General features: G+C 38.0%; 1 protein-coding gene across 8 annotated transcripts in view; it reads right to left on the bottom strand.

Moving 5' to 3' along the window:
* The window catches only part of BPTF (bromodomain PHD finger transcription factor), a 108,412-nt gene that overhangs the window by 51,373 nt on the left and 37,287 nt on the right, over window positions 1-19,752 (bottom strand). For 7 of the 8 annotated variants that reach the window (XM_070740339.1, XM_070740342.1, XM_070740341.1 and 4 more), the window contains exons 4-13: window positions 16,257-16,454; window positions 15,760-15,945; window positions 14,421-14,594; window positions 14,118-14,293; window positions 12,991-13,346; window positions 10,166-10,297; window positions 9,925-10,054; window positions 6,759-6,894; window positions 5,355-5,606; window positions 1,984-4,309 (exon numbers count right to left, since the gene is read on the bottom strand). In XM_070740339.1, coding sequence (XP_070596440.1) covers window positions 1,984-4,309; window positions 5,355-5,606; window positions 6,759-6,894; window positions 9,925-10,054; window positions 10,166-10,297; window positions 12,991-13,346; window positions 14,118-14,293; window positions 14,421-14,594; window positions 15,760-15,945; window positions 16,257-16,454 — 4,066 coding nt within the window. The remainder of the gene's footprint in view (window positions 1-1,983; window positions 4,310-5,354; window positions 5,607-6,758; window positions 6,895-9,924; window positions 10,055-10,165; window positions 10,298-12,990; window positions 13,347-14,117; window positions 14,294-14,420; window positions 14,595-15,759; window positions 15,946-16,256; window positions 16,455-19,752) is intronic. The other variant, XM_070740343.1, reaches the window with a different exon arrangement.

Genomic DNA, 19,752 nt, shown 5'->3' with positions numbered 1-19,752 from the left:
TGGTCTCAACCTGGGGGCCAGTATCCCTTTGGGGTGGGTGTCAAATGACTGTTTCACAGGGGTTGCCTAAGACAAAGGGAAAAGACAAATTTCTCATGGTGTTAGGAACTAAAGCTTCTATTTTGGCGCCTTGGAACATATTTTTACAATCCGACCAATCAGGGATTTACAGTGGGGGTGTCCCTCTGACCTTCCTGCCAGCTAAAAGCTCTGTTGGGAGAATTGGCGCTAGACTTATGGCTGGGGGTCACCACAACATGAGGAACTGTATTAAGGAGTCACAGCATTAGAAAGGTTGAGAACCACTGCCATAGATCTTCTAAGATAAAATTTATGTTTTCTTTCAATCATAGTTAAAAATGGATGATAGTTAAAAATGGAGTGTACTTCCAGATATAGAAATATATATAGTACTAGCAGTTTTTATGGACAGTCTTTGACCATAACCATTCATTTAGATTTGCAATGGTACTTGAAAAAGTGGCATATGGCCCCATGGTCATGTGATCAAAATTTGGACGCTCAGCAACTGGCTCATATTTATATATATGATTCCCCTTGGCTGCTCCGTTATATATATGGTTTGTTTGGGTTGTATGAGTATTTTTAATCAAGGGTTTTTAACTGTTTTGCTTTTTTAATCATTGGATTTGTATTTTGTATTCCTGTTGTGAGCTGCTCCGAGTCTTCGGAGAGGGGCGGCATACAAATCTAATAAATAATAATAATAATAATAATAATAATAATAATAATAATAATAAATAATAATAATAGTTGCAGCATCCCGGAGTCATGTGATTTCCTTTTATGCCCTTTGACAAGCAAAGTCAATGGGGAAGCCAGACCCACTCTACAGCCACGTTACTTACTTAACAGCTACAATGATCCCCTTAACAATGGTGGATAGAAAGGTTGTAAAATAGGGTGAAACTCACTTAATTGTCTCACTTAGCAACATAAATTTTGGGCTCAATTGTTGTTGTCAGTGGAGGACTACCTGTATATAGATCTATGCTATCGCAAACTGAACAATTACACAATATTTTTTTGAATGCCGGATCAACTAATTATAGTTTTTCAGGCTTAAATATTTACTGAAACCAAATTAATACAGTATTAGATGTTTTTGTCATGGCTTTGATAAGCTGACCAAAGAAGGTAAGTTATAAAAACAGCATTATTTTGCAATGGAAATTTGAAAATTATTTTTCCATGATTTCGAATTTCTAGTATTGGTACACTTTAAATAATATCAGTGGCATGTATTCGAACTGTGTATTTTGAAAGCTCTCAAGTTCTTGGGTGCTGTTGAAATGAGGTTTATCAAGCAAAACCCTGTTTAATAACATAAAGCAAACTTACTACATGAAGCATTTGTCTAGCCATAACAAGTCTGTAGCCCTCCTTAGTCTCATTCCACTATGCCCCAGCCACAGGACTAATAATGAAAGGAATAGGAATAATTTTGTACCATTGCTCAAAAGTGGAGATCTGAGTTTTTCACCCATCCTTTTGGGTAATCTTAAAATAATAAATTTTTGCAGTGTTCAGTTCTTTAGGCTGCATTCATTTTAAGAGGCTCAAATTAAAAAGAATGGGATTCCAGGATATTTCTATTTACTTTTTTTTGTCTCAGTGGGTACTTTTCAGCATATTTAAACTTTACAGTGCATACCCTGTGAAAACTCTGTTTTGTCATCACTCCACATATCAGATATTTTCATTAGGTACAAGATTCCTTACCCCAATACTGTTCCAAATCCTGATTGAGAAGCAGCTATAAATCTTTTTTTCTAAATACACATATATTATCCTCCTATTTAAGAACAGGTCTAGTATCTTAGGGACAAAATCATAAGCAATTAAGATTTTTAACCGATTACAATTAAAGTAATGAATTATCATAATATTCACAACACATGCACAACAAAATCCTCCCCACTCAGTGTTCTTATAATTTTTAAGGTTGTTATAACAGTGTACCTCCAAGTGATACCAAAGGTTGGTCTTGGGGATGGATAAGGCCAGATGTCCAAAGCAGGCTTAGCGGTATAGTTGAAACAAGGAACTTCTCTAATCCCTCCTTTTCTTGCCAGTTTCTTCAAGTCATCGCTGGGTAAAACAAATATGCTCTTTTTGCTGCTTTTAGTAACAAACTTTCTATAAGACGGCAACGCGGTTCCAGAACGAGTTTTTTTAGGTCTTGAAAATTTCATTAGTTTCACTTTGTCCCTTGTGGAATACTCCTTGCTGACTGTCATAGAAGTCACCAATGTTCCACTCGGGGTTGTCAAGGAATCAGTCACTGTCGTCGTAACCACGGTTTTACTATGCTCTTTTACAGAAATGACATCGGTTGTGGGAGCGGTAAGCTTTGTTACAGTGGTTATGGTTGTGGTCGTGACAGTGGATGTGGAACAATTTTCAGCGGATGACACCACACATTCTTTATCCTCCTTGACTGCTGAAAGCTCTGAGACTTTACAAACAGTTTTGGATTCTGTAGAAACGGTAGAGGTGGTGGTCACTTCTGTCACCACCGCTTTCACTGCACTCTCCCCATTGATGTTCTTAATTCTGTGGGACTGCACTCCATTCTGATCAGCAAAGTCGTTACTCAAACTAGATTCTTCGAATGAAATTACAGGCGAAAGGGCAGCCTTCTTAATACGGGATGACTCAACCTCCATGCCTTCTGTTTCACTACTTATACTGTTCTCATTACAGGAATGGACAGCTGTGAGGGATGCATCATCAACCGGACTAGATCTTTCAGAAGAACACTGCTTCCTTCCACTGTCCTGACCAGACCGAGATGTATCCCTCTGAGGTAAATCACCGCCTCTAGAATCAGAGTCAGGATCCACAGAACTCCGTGCAGAAAACTCATTGTCTGAATGTCTTCTCTCATCCACCTCTTCCACAGCGATATCTCCATTCATAAATGGTTTTACAGCTTCATTAGAGGGAAATGATTTACCTAGCAGATTGTTTTTATTAATATTATTGACTTTAGAGTCAAGGTTACTCTCAGCTTCTCTTCTTAAGCATTCTTCACTTGGTAGTACTTTGAAATCCACATCTTTTCCATTCATCTGATATGTTGCTGATTTTCCTCCGTCCATCTGGACATCGTGTTCTCCATTTTTATTGTTGTTTTTATCAGCAATACTTTTAATCTGATCAATGCACTTGCTTATGGAAGTTGGAGGATCACACTTTGCCTGCTCTAGCTTTTCACCATTTGTTTCAGCAATTTTAGAGGGTGTAATTTCATCCAGGATCTTTTCTCCTATCGTGCCAGGAATCTGGGCTTCAAAGGCCTTCTCTGAAATAAGCTCAGTACGTAATGATTTTAGGCCTTCCAGGGATTGCTTGGGATTTAATGCAATCTTTGGTTCAGATGCGTCTTCATTGCTTTTTGAAGCAATACTTTTCACATTTGTGTTATTTGCTGCATGATGATCCTCTAAATTACAAGCTTCTACAGAATCACAGCCCTGTTTTTCAGTTTTTAAGGTTTCATTTCCTTTCTTAATGGAAGATGCAGTCTCTTTTTCACAGTTCTGTTCAATTCCCTCTGGCTGCGCATGATGTTCACAATTAGGCCCTGTGATTTCCTCTGAACTTTTTTCATTGTCCCCTAACACATTGCATTTAGTTGATTCTTCATTGTCTATTGCTTGAGAATGTTCCATGGTTGAATTACCCTCCTCCTTACTCAGCACTTTATTTTTTCCTGTATCCAGTGGTTCAGAAGCACTTCCATGAGCATTTGCTGCTATCAAACATTGAGAATCTGAGCACTGATCCGAAATGAGGTCTGATTCTTCATCTAAAAGTCTATTCAAGCAAGACAGGGATTGGACTGATTCACTGGTTTTATTGAAGCGGAGGTTGTTAGGTGACAAACAGTCTTTAACAGGATCTTCTGATTGCTTTGTACCTGAAATATGGGTTCTCTTTTCATCTGTTTCTGGCTTAGCTAATGGTGGGTCATCTGTATTTCTTTGTGGACTCAGAGATTTACAATCTGAGGAATTGGAAGCAGCTTTAAGCTTAATTCTTTCCAATCGCTGCTTTTCCTCTAGTGTAAACTGTTTTACTCTTCTTTCAAGTAGTCCATCTAATTTTGATGTTTTCACTTTCTTTTTGTAACATGTCCTTAAGTGAAAACCTTCACTAACGTTTATTAAATCTGCACTGATTGGAGTTTCTTCACATTTGGGAGAAGTATCCATTTTTACTTCATCTACTTCCATAGGTTCTTCCTTGATGTCTTTATCATTTTCACAGATTCCTTTTTCATCTATAAAAAAAGATGTTTAATCAGTAGGACACTTGATTAGTTAACACATATACTAACAAACTCAAGTCCCCAACCAGGGAAACTTCCAATTATACAACATACTCCCATCATTATGTAAAGCATGAGTGAGGAACGATGGTTTCCTTTACGACCTATAGCTGACTCAGAAATTCTGGGAATAAAAGTCCAGAGTTGTAAAGAGGCCACTGTTCCCACCCCTGATGTACAGCATCAATAATAATAGCACTTAGCCTTATATACTGCTTCACAGTGCTTTTAAAGCTCTCTCTAAGCAGTTTACAGAGTCAGCATATTGCCCTCCAACAATCTGGGTCCTCATTTTACCAAACACGGAAAGATGGAAGGTTGAGTCATCCCTGAACCTTGGGAGAATTGAACTGCAAGCACCCGGAAGTCAGCAGAAGTAGCCTGCAGTACTGCATTCCAACCACAGCACCATGGCAGCTCATACTTGAACTATGTAGAGAATCCCAGAAGTCCGAAATCCCCATTTGGAATTAATTCAGACTGAGGAAGGCTAATCTAAATTGTGACTATTACATATTCTTTTAGTTTAGTTTAGTTTAGTTTATTTAGATTTGTATGCTGCCCCTCTCTGAAGACTCAGGGCGGCTAAAAACAATAAAAAACAATATAACAAGTCTAATATTAAAAAGTAATCTAAAAACCCCCAATTTAAGAGACCAATCATACCAACAAACATACCATGTATAAATTCTATAAGCCTAGGGGGAAAGGAGAAAAAATTTTCAATTCCCCCATGCCTGACGACAGAGGTGGGTTTTAAGGAGCTTGCGAAAGGCAAGGAGGGTGGGGGCAACTCTGATATCTGGGGGGAGCTGGTTCCAGAGGGTCGGGGCCACCACAATATATGCAGGCATATGGAATTAATAAAGTACTCTTTTTCTACCATGGGAAAATATTTTCTCTAGACTTCTTCAAGTAAACATTGCATACATAAACATTTTGCTCAATCCTGAAAGGTTAGATGTTTATTTTTAAAACGGATAAAAGCGCTTATTACCTTCCTTCACTTGATCTGATTTTTCAAAATGTCCTTCAATTTCAGCTTTTATTTCATTTAGTTCATTTTCTTCCTTGGTTTGACTTTTCTTCGTGATCTCAAAATGTTCAGTTTCTTTTTGGTTCTTTTTATGTGGTTCATGGAAGCTCTTTATTCTGTCTTTCAAAGAACAGTGCTCTACTTTTATTTTTGCTGGATTTTTCCTTTTATCCAATTCATGCTGTTTTTCTGTGATAGCAGAATTGTTCTTTGCTGATAAAGAAATATGCAGATAGTCATATGATTTTGGTCACTTTATCAGTATCTCTCACACAGGCCTATACTTTCAAAAGACTTACTCCAAGTCTAGCACTATATTCAGAAATAGGACTGCTACAATTACAGTAGCGCACTATTTCCTCCCTGGAATGCAATATCTACTGAAAAACGTTACTGACCATGAAATCATACAGGATTATAAGATCCAATAAGATCTTAACAGAGGAAATTGACTAAACCCAACCACCAAAAGTATTAAAAACTATCATCTATTATTACAAAATAAAAACAGCTTATTTCTGTATCAATAATAATTAAATAATGACATTGTTATAAAAAGCTTAACAATTTTATTTGGAAAGATTTTTATCTTGTAGAAGCCTTCACTAGGACAATAGTGTCAAACTTCTGTTGTCCTATGACATCTCATGACTTCTTCCCCTTTGCTAACATGGGTATGGATGTGGTCAATGTGTGATTATCCGGCACATGGGCTGCGAGTTTGACATCCTTGCTCTAGGAAAAATAGAGGTGATTTTGTCCCTTTTTCTTCTGCTGCAGTGCTTTCCTTCCTATATATACTAAAAGGTCCCCCAACCTTCTAGAATAGGTTTTTTTGATTACATCAAAAGGGAGGGTTTTTTTTTCAATAAAATTGATTTTCATCTATGGAAAAATTCTATTTATCAGAATCTGCTCTATATAGCTTTGAATTTATTACACTGGGATTTAGGGTATATTACTAAAACCACATACTTTCTCTTTAATTACAAAATTTAATATAGTTAAATAGACTAGCTGTAGAAATTTGATATGAAACCAAATTACAGTAGTTTGCTTCTTCCAGAGAAGACACTTATTTGAATAATTAGCAATGTTTTACAACAAAGCCATATTTAATTGATAGAGTATTTTACAGATATATATTTTTCTCCAGAAATGCTTGCTCTAACTGGAAAGAAATTAAAATATTACAATGTTGCTTGAAAATACATAGTGAAAAATGGTGGTTTGATGTTTTAAACCTCACCTCATATTTCAAAATCATAGTTACATTTCATAAGATACCCAGAATCTGTTGGATTGGTCAGTTATAATGACATTAATGAAATAATTAAAATGGTGATGATGATTTCCAGCACTTACCAAGTAGTAACTTTCTATAATTGACATTAGTATTTCCAGGTAATCTGGGTACAAATCTATGAACATGTGTTTTACTAATCCAGATCCATCCACCATATCCTGTTACTCTATATTCTTCTCCTTTTTGTTTCCAGACCTATGAAAAAGTTGAAATACATTTTGTTAATTTCTATATGAATTTGCAGCTTTGCCATACATAAAATATGGCTTTGAAATAAAGCTTCAATTTTCCCTTTTCCCCCTTAGAAGTAAACGCTTTATCCATTCAAGTTCTAAACAACTTTTGTTTGGCAATTTATTTTTTACAATGAAAAGTTGCATAGCACTTTAGAAATAATTGGTTAGGAGTGCACATGCTCCTTCTACCTAAAACAGAAATCCTTTTCATCAGACTGAAAAGGTGATAATAAAACTTATTATTCAGGTTTCTTAAGCATAAAAAACAACTAGCTTTAGAAAAAAAAATAAAACTGTCTTATATCTATTCTATGAATTTAGCTAATGCTGAAACGAAAAGTTTATCTAAGCTCTGGTGTGAATACATGCACCTTAGTTAACAGCTATTTGTCACTGCCAGAGGTTGTTATATCAGGAGCAGACATGCGACTTGAAAAAGGCAGACGAGTAATCTTAAATCCTGATTTCTCTAGTTTGCTCGGAAGTTCAAACAATGCTTAGGATTTCAATTCTGATTAATTCAAGCGGTAACTGGCAAGATATTTAAAAATGAACGTTGTCCTCTCCTTGCTATCTTGCTAAAAGGATTGACCAAGAATATTATCTTCTAAATTACTGTGATTGTTAGCATTGAATACTGAAACAGAGGTAATCATACATCTATCCCTCGTTTAGCTCAATTATCTAGGTTAGCAACTATTTGCAAATATGACTGCATATACCAGTGATTAAACATTCATTTCCAGCCTGTGCACACATTTATAACCAAATTTCATCTGCCTGACAACAATGCATGTCTGGCATGCTACATAAGAGAATTTTGTCTGAATGAGACTGCAGCAACCAGTGGTCTATGTAGTCTCTGCTGTCTGTCTGTCTGTCTGTCTCCCTCTCTCTATCATTTCCTATTAGTTATGATTCTGCTTCTGTCTCTGGAACACAACACAGACATTAAACAAGAAGCGTGTCTATTGTATTATATGAACTGCATTCAAGGAGGCAATAAATACAATTTATGTATTAGTTATAAAAAAATCAACTAATAATTTATTACAAAGAAATCTGAAGCTGTTTACAAATCCTAGGTCTGGAATTAAACTAAAAAGCTGAAACAAAAACAACCCATTAAAAGCAGCATTATATATGATAGGGAAAATTAATTAATAAAGTAAGACCCCATGTTGGGGTCTGGTATACGACAGGGGCTAATCACAACAATGTCTTAATTAAAAAGTCACAAATCAGACATACACATGGACACCAGGCTTAAAAAAGCAAGTTTACAATTATACAAACCAAGGGAATGGCAATAGAATATAGTATATATCAATAGACTGTACTGCTAGGAAAGGAACTCCTGTTCCGGATTCCATCAACCGAGAAGAGGAACTGTGGGCAGGTCTGTCAACTATGGTGAGTTGGGTCCTTTTCCCACTATTTGCAGTCTTTTGAACTCATATAGAGTAGGAAAATGTGTGGCTTTCTGGCTATTCCTGAATTATAATTTTCACTATTCCTCAATATTGGTAGTGTTGCTAAAATATAGCAAAGTCTGGAGATTTAGCTATCTACCTATATGTTACCTTTTAGTTTTTCTGTAACTGGCTCCAATGTCAATCTGCCTATACTCTTACACACTATTTTCTAATATTCAAATGGATTCTGTGATTGAAATCAATTCTTCTACATATAGAAGATCTTGTTGTCCTACTATATGATGATCTTTAAAAACTTATTTCAGGTATCTGCTACTTTCATATTTCCTTTCTTCTTTCTCAAGAATAAAAATTCTAATTTCTTTGATCTCTCAAGATTTTTCTTTATCCCGGATTATTTTTATTGCCCTTCTTTGAATTTGCTTCAGTTAACCTGATTTTTTAAATTACTGTCCAATTTCCAGGGCTAGATAAAATAGTTAAGGAAAATCTCTGAGTATGTGGTACAAATATTACTTCACATGATTGGTAATGTGTATTTTTATTGATGCAATATTTGCCTCTTGGGCAGTCACTTCACATTTATTTTTAGTTGTCAGTTTGTCCACTGCGTCTTATTTTTTGTTTGTTTCATTCAGTTCATTATGAACAACTGTATCCTTTGTCAACTCTTGTTGTGGTGTCACCTTTCTTTGATCCAAGAAACCTTTGCCCTCTTTTTTCAACTGGGAATGCTGACTCGCTGCACCCAATTTAGGGTTGCACTTCTGAGTGCATCTCTGACAGAAATTCAGACAAGCCTTAGGGAATCACAACGGTAGAGTTCTACCTGTTGATACAAAGGTCACCTACGATGGTTAACAATCAGCTCTCTGGTTACACACCTTGCAAATACCAGTGGTTCAGGATATGATACTTTTACTATCACCCATGAATTCAGGGCCTGTCGGAACTGCCTTTTTTCCCTATTCCCACCTGCTTTTACAAGCTTTGCAGAAGGGATCTTGAAAGTAAATTAGGAGCAATTTTATTCTTTTCTCTGTTGCTCAGATTCTGCCTGTTAGAATTTCCATGTGCTAAGTCAAAAGTCAGCGTTTTTTAAATTCTGTGATCTTCTCAGCTAACTGTTTAACCACCAACTACGTACCATGCTTACCAGAGTAAGAGAGAAAAAGATCACACACACTCTTTTGGGGATAAAGGTTTGCCATTCCCAGCTGGACTCCTTAAGAAATTGACCTCCACTCAGAATTCACTGGGGGAGAAGAAAAAGGGTCCATCTAAGAATTTCCCTTAATTAACTCTAACCACATTCAATATCAAATATGTTTGGTGATCAAATGAGCAAGATTACATCCCTAATGGAGTGAGATCTGATTAGAGCAGCAACTCCAAATTCATTCTCTTTTTGTTTGTTTGTTGTATTACTGCAATTATTTCAACTCTCATTCCATTAAATTTGTTAATTTCACAGCCTTTTAAATTTACTCAAAAAGTAGCAATCTGCTAAAATAAGTTTTTTTTTAAAGGAGAAAGTTATGTATAAATATTACCTGATGTTTGATGGGAAAGGTATATTTCACCCAAGTTGCTTGTTGCATGGTTTCTTCTTCCTCTTGTTTTCTCTCCTTTTTTTTTGCCTTCTCTTTTTCTTCCCTTTCAATTGCTGTCATTCTGCGTAACCTAATCATAAGATATACATAAGAGCAATTAAGGTATGAAGCTGGCCTAGCATTGTCAAGTACTCTGGAAGAGATTATCGGAATTGCTCTTATACACACTCAAATATGTTACCTGGTGTGACCCAAGGACTCCCTCCAAATGGGCAGCATAACAACTGGTTTAATTGCACATTCCAATATAGCCAGAGCCAATGCAAATTCTCTAGGTTTGCTGCACATCTGGACAGCTTTGATCCAATTAGATCTGTGATTTGACATAAATATGAAACACAGTAAGTAGATTGTGTTCACTAGGCTATATTCAACAGCAAAACAAAATAAAATAGCAAGCAACTGCCAAGCAACTGATGCAAACAACCCCCCCCTCCAAACAATATTGAAGTGATGGTATAACTTAACACTATCTTCAACCTCAATCCCAGGTCTACTGGCCACCGTTCCCTGTAGGCTACGCACGCCTGCGCCAGCGCCCCCCAAAATGCCCCCCCGCGCGCCCTTTTCCAAGGGCGCGCACGAAGCCGCTGCCGCCCCCCGCACCTCTAGCCCCCTCGCGCCACTGGCTACTCGCCGCTGCTCCCCGCCCGCCTCTCTTTCTCCTCCGCTGCAAGAGAGGCGGGGCAGGCGTTCTCACAGTGGGGGCCGGCGAAGGCGATTTACAATGTCGGACGCACGGGCCGGCGCGCGCTCTCCCCATCTCCCTGCCAGCCCGCCTGGAACATTCAAAGTACGAGCGAAGGGTTTTCTTAATTTGAATGTTCCAGGCGGGCTGGCAGGGAGATGGGGAGAGCGCACGCCGGCCCGCGCGTCCGACATTGTAAATCACTTTCGCCAGCCTCCGGAGAACGAGAGTGAGAGCGACAGAGCAAGATAGAGAGAAAGTGAAAAGAGAGAGAGAGCAAGAGGGGGGAGAGAAAGAGATAGCAAGAGAGAGAGAACGAGTGAGAGAAAGAAAACAAGAGAGGGAAAGTGAGAAAAAGAGAGAGAGCAAGAGGGGGAGAGATAGAGAAAGAGAGAGAAAGAAAGAAAGAAAGAAAGAAAGAGATGAGAGATGAAGGAAGAGAGTGAGAGAGAGGAAGAAAGCAAGTTAGAGAAAGAGAGAGAAAGAAAGAGATGAGAGAGGAAGGAAGAGAGCTTGAGAGAGGAAGAAAGCAAGAGAGAGAAAGAAAGAGATGAGAGAGGAAGGAAGAGAGTGAGAGAGACAGAGAAAGCAAGAGAGAGAGAAATGATAGAAAAAAGGGGAGAAAAAAAGAGAAATGAGAAAATGATTGAGGCAGAGAATGACAGGAAAGAGAGAGAAACAGAGAGAGAAGTGACTCTTGATTTAAAGCATATGGTAAAAGCACTTAAATAATAACAGAGAAAAACCCCCAGCCCTCACCTGTTTTTATTAATAGTTTTGCTGGTTGTTTTAGTTTTAATAGTAATGGATTTTGGTTTTTTTAAATTATTAATTTCTTTTAATAAAAAAAAGGGATTTATTTATTTTTATTTATTTATACTTCTATGCCGCCCAGTCCCAAAGGGACTGTCGCTCAGACACTATACTTTTCCGCCCACACCGAAAAAAAATTAGAGGGAACATTGCTACTGGCATATATCTATAGCAGTGACGGTGAACTTTTTTTGGTTCGCGTGCCAAAAGGAGTGTGTACATGTGCTAGCATGCATGCATGTGCCCACACCCATTCCCTCCAGCGCATGCACACACACCCACCCTGCTGCTCCTGCACATGTGCAAAATCCCCACCTCCTATCCCTGTGTATGCACATAGTCTTCACTGAAGCTTGGGATGGTGAAAAAAAGCAGCCACACAGGCAAACCAGAAGTTTGGAAAAATGGACTTCCAGTGTGCCCGTTGTGCTGTTTTTTGCACTCTGGAGGTTTCAGGGAAACTCCCTGAAGCCCTGGAGTGCAAAAAACAGCACAACAAGCAAATCAGAAGTCCATTTTCCATCCGGTTTGCCCGTTGTGCTGTTTTTTGTACTCCAGGGCTTTAGAAAGCTTCCCTGAACCCTCCGGACTGCAAAAAAGAGCATAATGGGCAAACCGGAAATCTGTTTCTCTGAACTTCCGATTTGCCGTTGGGACAGTTTTTTGCACTCCAGAGCTTCAGGGAAGCTTCCTTGAACTCTCTGGATGGTGAAATACCGACTTACGAGACCCCGACTTACGAGACTAATTGGTTCCGGAAGGAGGCTCATGAGTCGGAACGCTCGTATGACGAAACATTGTTTCCCATAGGAAACAATGTAAAGTCAATTAATCTGTGCAACAACAAAAAAACCCGCTGCCGCCGAACGCGGAAGTTAGCGTTCGGCTTCAGGAGACAGCTGCGAAGCGGCGCGCGTGTTTTAAAACGTGGCAGCCGGCCTGGGGGGCTCGGGGGGGTGCTGGCTTCAGGAGACAGCTCCTTGGCGCTCGTATCCCGAATGTGAGCTCGGGAGGCGAACAAAAATGTCGCTCCCCTCCCAGCTCTTATCTCGAGTAGCTCGTAAGTAGAGCTGCTCGTATGTCGAGGTTCCACTGTAGTCTTCCCCAAGGTTGAAAATCAGCTGGCCAACGTATGCAACTATGCTGGAGCAGACATAGGGCAACTCCTTGTGTGCCCTGCCATATGGCTTCACATGCCACCTGTGGCATGTGTGCTATAGGCTTGTCATTACAGATCTATAGTATGATAAAATATAAAATCTGATGTTATTTTCACTGAAATCCCTTCTGAATGTCCTCCCCCCCTTCCCAATGTCTTTTCTATATCTGCTCTTTTCTTTGCAACAGAAGTAGCTAAGTATTATTTTTATGTTTATCTCATTTTTACTCCTTTGTTTTTTCTTTATTTCTCCAGTGTTGAAAGTTCAATTAAAAGCTCTTCAACTCTGATGTGTTTCCCCAAATTTAATGCCCAATATACCTATGAAAATCATAGATGTCTTTACCTGTGTGAAGCCCAGTTGGGATGGAGGAATGAGGAAGGGATGTTATTTTCTAGCTGAATTATTGTTAATCTTAGTGTAGATATTGTGAGAACTCTTGACCCATGGACAGAACCATTCCATTTGAACTCTCCGGCAGGACTTAGACAAAACTTGTGAGAAAGGTGACGTCTTTTGTCATGGTCTTCTCGGTGTTGATGTTTATTCAGAGCAAAAGAATTGTTAGCATATTGATTATGGTAGACACGATACTTCCCTTCTTGACCCAGCTTAAAATAATTGCTGATGCCTGCTTTCATTACTATTTCCTTCTTGGTATTCATTCTGGAAATTTCTCCTTGAGAATTAACCACAAGCACCTTATTGAAGTCAAAAAACAAACAAACAAAAGCAACAAAAGTGAAGAATGTTTTTTTTTAAAAAACTTAAATCTCAAAGTTTTTAAAAAAGAGGCAAAATTCTACAGCTTTTATGAACTATTATGTTAAGAATGAGTCTAAGGAAAAGGGTGGCATTTAAAAAATCTAATAAATAAATAATGTTTACTATGGCATGTATTTGACCACATAGGGTTTGTCTTGTATAATAGTTAGTCTCTATATACCATGGTAGATATTGCTTTTAAACCAAAAATTTTAGTTTCGATGCACTTCTACTGCCAGGTTTACCATCAACTCTTTTGAAAGGGATGTTCTGTATTTCTTTTTATTTTATTTCTCTATTACTTGTAACACTTAGAGATTTCCTGGAATTCAACAATGCAAGTACAGTATAGCGGTAATAAATAAACACATGAACAAATCTCAATAATAAACTAGGCTTGCATGCCATTAACGTTTTTGACCAAAATAACATAAGCATGATTCACAATCTCTGATAGCAACAGAGAATTTTTGAATTCCAGAATGAAGAAAATGAAAGCACATGTTTAGAAAAACAAAGTATCATCCCATATTCAGAAGCATACAAATACTATAATAATGATAATAATACACATGTACAGTATATACATATGTGCATAGATACTGATGCCTTCATTGCTGGCATTTCCATGCATATTAGTTTCGAGTTTTGTTTGTAATTCTTGTTATTTTGGCACTTCAATGAATCAGAACACTTTTAACACAAACCTCTTTGCCTTCTTTAAAAAGCTTATTAGCTTCATGTGCTGCAGCAGCAACCTGCTGACTTTTCAGTTGACTGAGTTTGCTATCTGGATTTCGTAATCTAGTGACCATTCGCGTTGAACCTGGAGTGCCTAGTCCATCATTTGGAGAGTCACTTCTCTCACCATTAGATTTATCGCCTATCAGAGGGAGAAAAAAAGAAGCTTACAGACGAATATACAAGTAAGGCATATGAGCACAGCCAGTATATATTAAAAATTAGCACAAAAGTAGTACATTTTTGTGATTATTAAACATTATTTGTACCTAGATCGTCTGAGTTCTGAGAACCTCCTTCAATGATGTCCACTTCATCAGAATTCTTCACAGATTCACTCTGCATAGAATTTGGTTCATTGCTACTGCTGTTTTCTGGGTCTAACAAAAGTGCTTCAGCAGATGCATCAATGTTCAGATTAGGAATTGTCTTAGTTGTTTCGTCTACAAAAAAAAAGAAAAGCCAATTTAGGTACATAGTATTCACCTGAACAACACTTCCAATACAGAACATTAACATCTAAAATCAAAAAGCTACACAAGTCTCGTAATTATACATGATAGATAAATATCTATATTATTTTAGACTGGAACGGGAGGGGAGAGAGGATGGATGGATGAGAAAAGCTACAAGGGAAGACAACTGCCCACTCATAATGTATTTAATATTAGAGTTTATTTCAAGAAACTAGGTTGACAAGCCACCATCTGAAACTGATGTCATAATATTAAATATAGTTAAAAGGTGGTTATGAAACTGCAAGAATTTGGGCACTTTGTGATTAATAATCTTCCCCACTAGGAAGTTTTAATCCACAATTCTTATTAGTACAAGATAGCAAGATGTTGGATTTTATCATCCAAAGCATGTCATTTAAATTTTATTATAAATACCAGCATTAAACAATCAGTATCATTAAGCTATCAGTGTAACTAGTAAAAACAGTAATGTGAAAGATGTTCATTAAACATATTTAACTAATGTTTATTAATTTTGCACCAGAGTTTATGTAAAAGAAATTTGTGCTGTTGAGTCAATCCTGGATAGGTTCCTGTAGCTTTTAGCTAATATTTTTGGAATTTGCCTGCACTGCCTTCTTCCTAGAGTAGAAAGAGAATCACTGATCCAAATCACAAAATACCTAAGATAAATCTAGAACCCACAATCTCCTGGCTTCTCACCTGGTTCCTTTAACCACTAAATCAAACTGTGTATCTTATGGAAAGTAAAACTGTAAATAACATCAGATATATACTAACTATAGCTCCAACAATAGCAACAGCATTTAAACTTATATACTGCTCCATAGTGCTTTACAGCCCTCTCTAAGCAGTTTAAAGAGTCAGCATATTGTCCCCCAACAATCTGGGTCCTCATTTTACCGACCTCAGAAGGATGACAGGTGGAGTCAACGGAGCTGGTGTGAATCAAACTGCTGGCAGTCGGTAGAATTAGCCTGCAATACTAGTCTGACTACTGCGCCACCACAGCTCAATAAGCTCTGAAATTAATAACTACACAGCGATAAAGAAAAGCAAAACAGCATTTATCTTTAGGAAACTACTCAATTCAACTCCAGACACAAAAAAACCAAAACCATCTATGTACCTGAAATATTCTTAATAACTTCTGATGCTATGTTTTTGTCTTCCTTATTATCATCAGAAATTTCTGAATCGCATCCTACTGTGTTCTTCCCTTCAGAAGCATCAGCCTCTTCTGCAGAAACATTTGTGATGCTGCTTCCAGGAAGTGATAGTCCAAAATTGTTTTCATCACACGTATCTGATGATTCTATAGGAAACACATGATAAAAGCTCATAAGCATTTTTAATATTGATTTACCAATGTTTTAAAACTTATATCCCATCTTTATTATTTTCTAAATAACTCAAGGGTAGTGAACAATGCTAATTGAACTTGAACTGAAAATAAATTCATACAAATCTGCTAGTATCATCTGTCCTGAATAATATCACTGGAAAATTATACCTGATTTTTCAGTGACAAATTAGCTGTATTGATTATAAAATTTAAAATGGTTTAAATGTATTAGCACTGCTACTGAAACAAATACATTAACTAAGTAGGCATATGACTATTACCTTCCTTTCCTTTTTCAGAATTTTCCTCTGCTCCTATTTCCTTGTTGACCTCCATCTGTTGGTTTAAAAGTTCTTCTTTTCCATTTTCAGTATCTGTCCACTCTTTGTTTTCAACTGTAGCTTTTTCTTCATCAGCAACTGAGCTTCGGTCCTCTAATAGTTCCCCCTTCCTGCCTCTGGTTGCTTCCATAATTTCTTCTACAGCAAACATGGGGTTAGAAACTAATTCAAGGCCAACTTTTTCAAGTATAAGAGTACCATCAATATGTTCTAGTTTTGTAATGCACCATGTCACTCTTTCAAGACACAGAAGTATATACCGTATTTTTGGTATAAAGGATGCACCTTTCTCCTCCCCAAAAGAGGCTGATAATTTTGGTGCATCTTGTACTCTGAATGTAGGTTTTTTCCAGCCCTAACTAGCTGCTAACAATCTTCCCAGCTCTTATCTTGTAGGCTCTTTCATTGTTTCTCTCTGCAAAGAATGTTTCCCAAGCCCTAAGTCTTTGCAGGATTTTTTTCGTTACTCTTAACTTGCTCTGAGTTTCTTTCCAACCCCAACCAGGTGCTAACAATGTTTCCAACTTTTACCTGCTTGCAAGCTCTTAAGCATAAAATGTATCAGGAAAGACCTCATGAATTCAATCTGTATTGTCTGGAGGACAGAAGGTAAAGGGGGGACATGATCTAAACATTTAAATATGTTAAAGGGTTAAATAAGGTTCAGGAGGGAAGTGTTTTTAATAGGAAAGTGAACACAAGAACAAGGGGACACAATCTGAAGTTAGTTGGGGGAAAGATCAAAAGCAACATGAGAAAATATTATTTTACTGAAAGAGTAGTAGATCCTTGGAAAAAACTATACGTAGTTGGTAAATCCACAGTAACTGAATTTAAACATGCCTGGGATAAACATATATCCATCCTAAGATAAAATACAGGAAATAGTATAAGGGCAGACTAGATGGACCATGAGGTCTTTTTCTGCTGTCAATCTTCTGTTTCTATGTTTCATTGTTACTTTTTGCGAATAATGTTTTCCAAACCCTGTCTTTGATTTTTTTTTTTTCATTCTCCATTTGCTCCAAATGTTTTTTTCCAGCCCTAACCAGGTACTAACAATGTTCCTAGTCTTTACTGGTTTGGAAGCTCTTTCATTGTTACTCTCTGTGAATAATGTTTTCCAAACCTTGTCTTTGTAGGGTTTTTTATTGCTTTACTTTCTCCAGATATTTCTTTCCAGCCCTAACCAGGTGCTATGAATGTACCCAAACTCTTTCATTATTACTCCTTCTGAAGAATGTTTTTCAAGCCCTAAATCTTTGCAGGCTTTTTTTCATTATTCTAACTTGCTCTGAGTAAGTTTCTTTCCAGCCCTAACCAGGTGCCAACAACGTTCCCAGCTTTTACCGGCTTGCAAGATCTTTCATTGTTACTCTCTGCAAACCCTGTCTTTGTAGGGTTTTTTTTTCCATTACTTTACTTGCTCCAGATATTTTTTTCCAGGTGCTATGAATACACCCAAGATCTTTCATTGTTACTCTCTGCAAGTAATGTTTTCCAAACTCTATGTCTTTGCAGGTTCCCCCCCCCCAATTGGTCTAATTTGCTCCAAATGTTTATTTCCAGACCTAACCAGGTGCTAATGATGTTCCCAGCTCTTACCAGCCTACAAGCTCTTTCACTGTTGCTCTCTCAGAATAATTTTTTTTAAAGCCCTTAACTAGGAGATAAAATAATGTGTTGAAGCTGCCAGACTAAGGACACTAGCCAGATGAATACCTGATAAGCAAATTCTTTTCCCTATTTTCCTCCCCCAAAACCAAGGTGTGTCTTATATTCCGCTGGGTCTTATACTACCAAAAATACGGTATATGGCAGATCAACACATGAAAATGAATGGAGTCCAACTGGCAGGTGGTAATAATTCAGCATTGTGCACATTGTTAACTTTTTCTACCTTTAAAAAAAATGGGGTGGCTTTTTCAGAAATGTCAGTTTCTGTCACATGGTGTCTCAAATTTATAATTATAATACTTTACAAATGAAATTCTGGTTCCAATTCTGGTCGTAAACTCAAGGAATACCTGTAACTTACTTACTTACTTACTTTATTTATTTAGTTTTAAGCCGCCCTTCTCCTTAGACTCATGGCGGCTTACAACATGCTAGCAATAGCACTTTTTAACAGAGCCAGCATATTGCCCCCACAATCCAGGTCCTCATGCACCAATAACAGATACAGAATACTATACAGAAGAAATAAGAGTTGTATGCTGACATTCAAGAAATAACTAATGCAAATGCAAAAAGAATATAAGGTAGGAGATTTCCACCAGAACACTGGAGATGAAGAAATAAATGGAAACTGTCAGCAGATTTATTTTAGGAGAAAATAATGAGGCAAGTGACCACTTGATGCAATTCTGTCAAGAAAACCAGCTGAGGATCACCACTATATGGTTTATTTAATCGAAATGGACATCTCCAAGTAGAAGATATTGCAGCCAAAAGTATCACATCTTGTGCAGCCTAAGAGGAAAACAGAGATCTCTCTCATAAAACGTAGCCTGCTACAAACTGTGGCTTTAATTGTGGATGACTTGTATCAAAATTGGTCTCAAATTTACCTTGAAACTGTACATGAAAACCCAGGAAATTTGATTTGATTTGATTTCATTTTTATAAGCAGTCAGAGTTAAAGTAAGAAATAAATAAATTTGACTTAACTCTGTGGAAATACCACTACACAGATCATGGGAAGAAAGAAAGAAAAAAACTTCACCAATCAAAAACCTCAGGAGCATATCCAATCCAACCTCCCTCCCACACCGTGAAGGCAAATTGTTTTCAGAGAATAGGCGTTGATTGCTTACCTGAACGCCTCTTCTCGTACGGTGAGCGGGTACAGCAGTCACATGGGTTGCTCATGTCCAATCCGGTGGAACTGAGCCTAGTGTTAAAAAAGCTTGCCGGATCCGCCCCTTCCCCAGAATTCGCGAATCCATAGACTAGGCTCAGCTGTGAAGCTCTGTAGTGTTCAACTCTTATTGTTAGAGGAAAAAGGATTATAGAAGGTAAAGAAGACACATACAAGGGCGGGAAGTGACTGCTGTACCCGCTCACCGTACGAGAAGAGGCGTTCAGGTAAGCAATCAACGCCTATTCTCCGTACTGAAGGAGCGGGTCCAGCAGTCACATGGGACATACCCAATAGATGGTCCCTAGGGAGGGATTAGATTGCTATCGTGTGAGATAACGGATTGGAGTACCCTTCTGCCGAAGGCAGCGTCCGCTGAAGCGTAAGCATCAATCTTGTAGTGCCTGATGAAGGAATTTGGCGAGGCCCAAGTGGCTGCTTTGCAGACCTCCTCCAACGGGGCTTGAGTCGCCCAAGCGGCCGAGGTGGCTGCGCTCCTGGTGGAATGCGCTGTGATGTTTCCTGGGACTGAGAGGGAGGCCGATTCATAGGCCTTAGATATAGTCCCTCTGATCC

Source organism: Erythrolamprus reginae, chromosome 2 (genome assembly GCF_031021105.1).
Source record: "Erythrolamprus reginae isolate rEryReg1 chromosome 2, rEryReg1.hap1, whole genome shotgun sequence".
NCBI lineage: Eukaryota > Metazoa > Chordata > Lepidosauria > Squamata > Dipsadidae > Erythrolamprus > Erythrolamprus reginae.
Note: the sequence above shows the minus strand (reverse complement) of the source record. Positions and strands in the feature narration are given on the sequence as shown.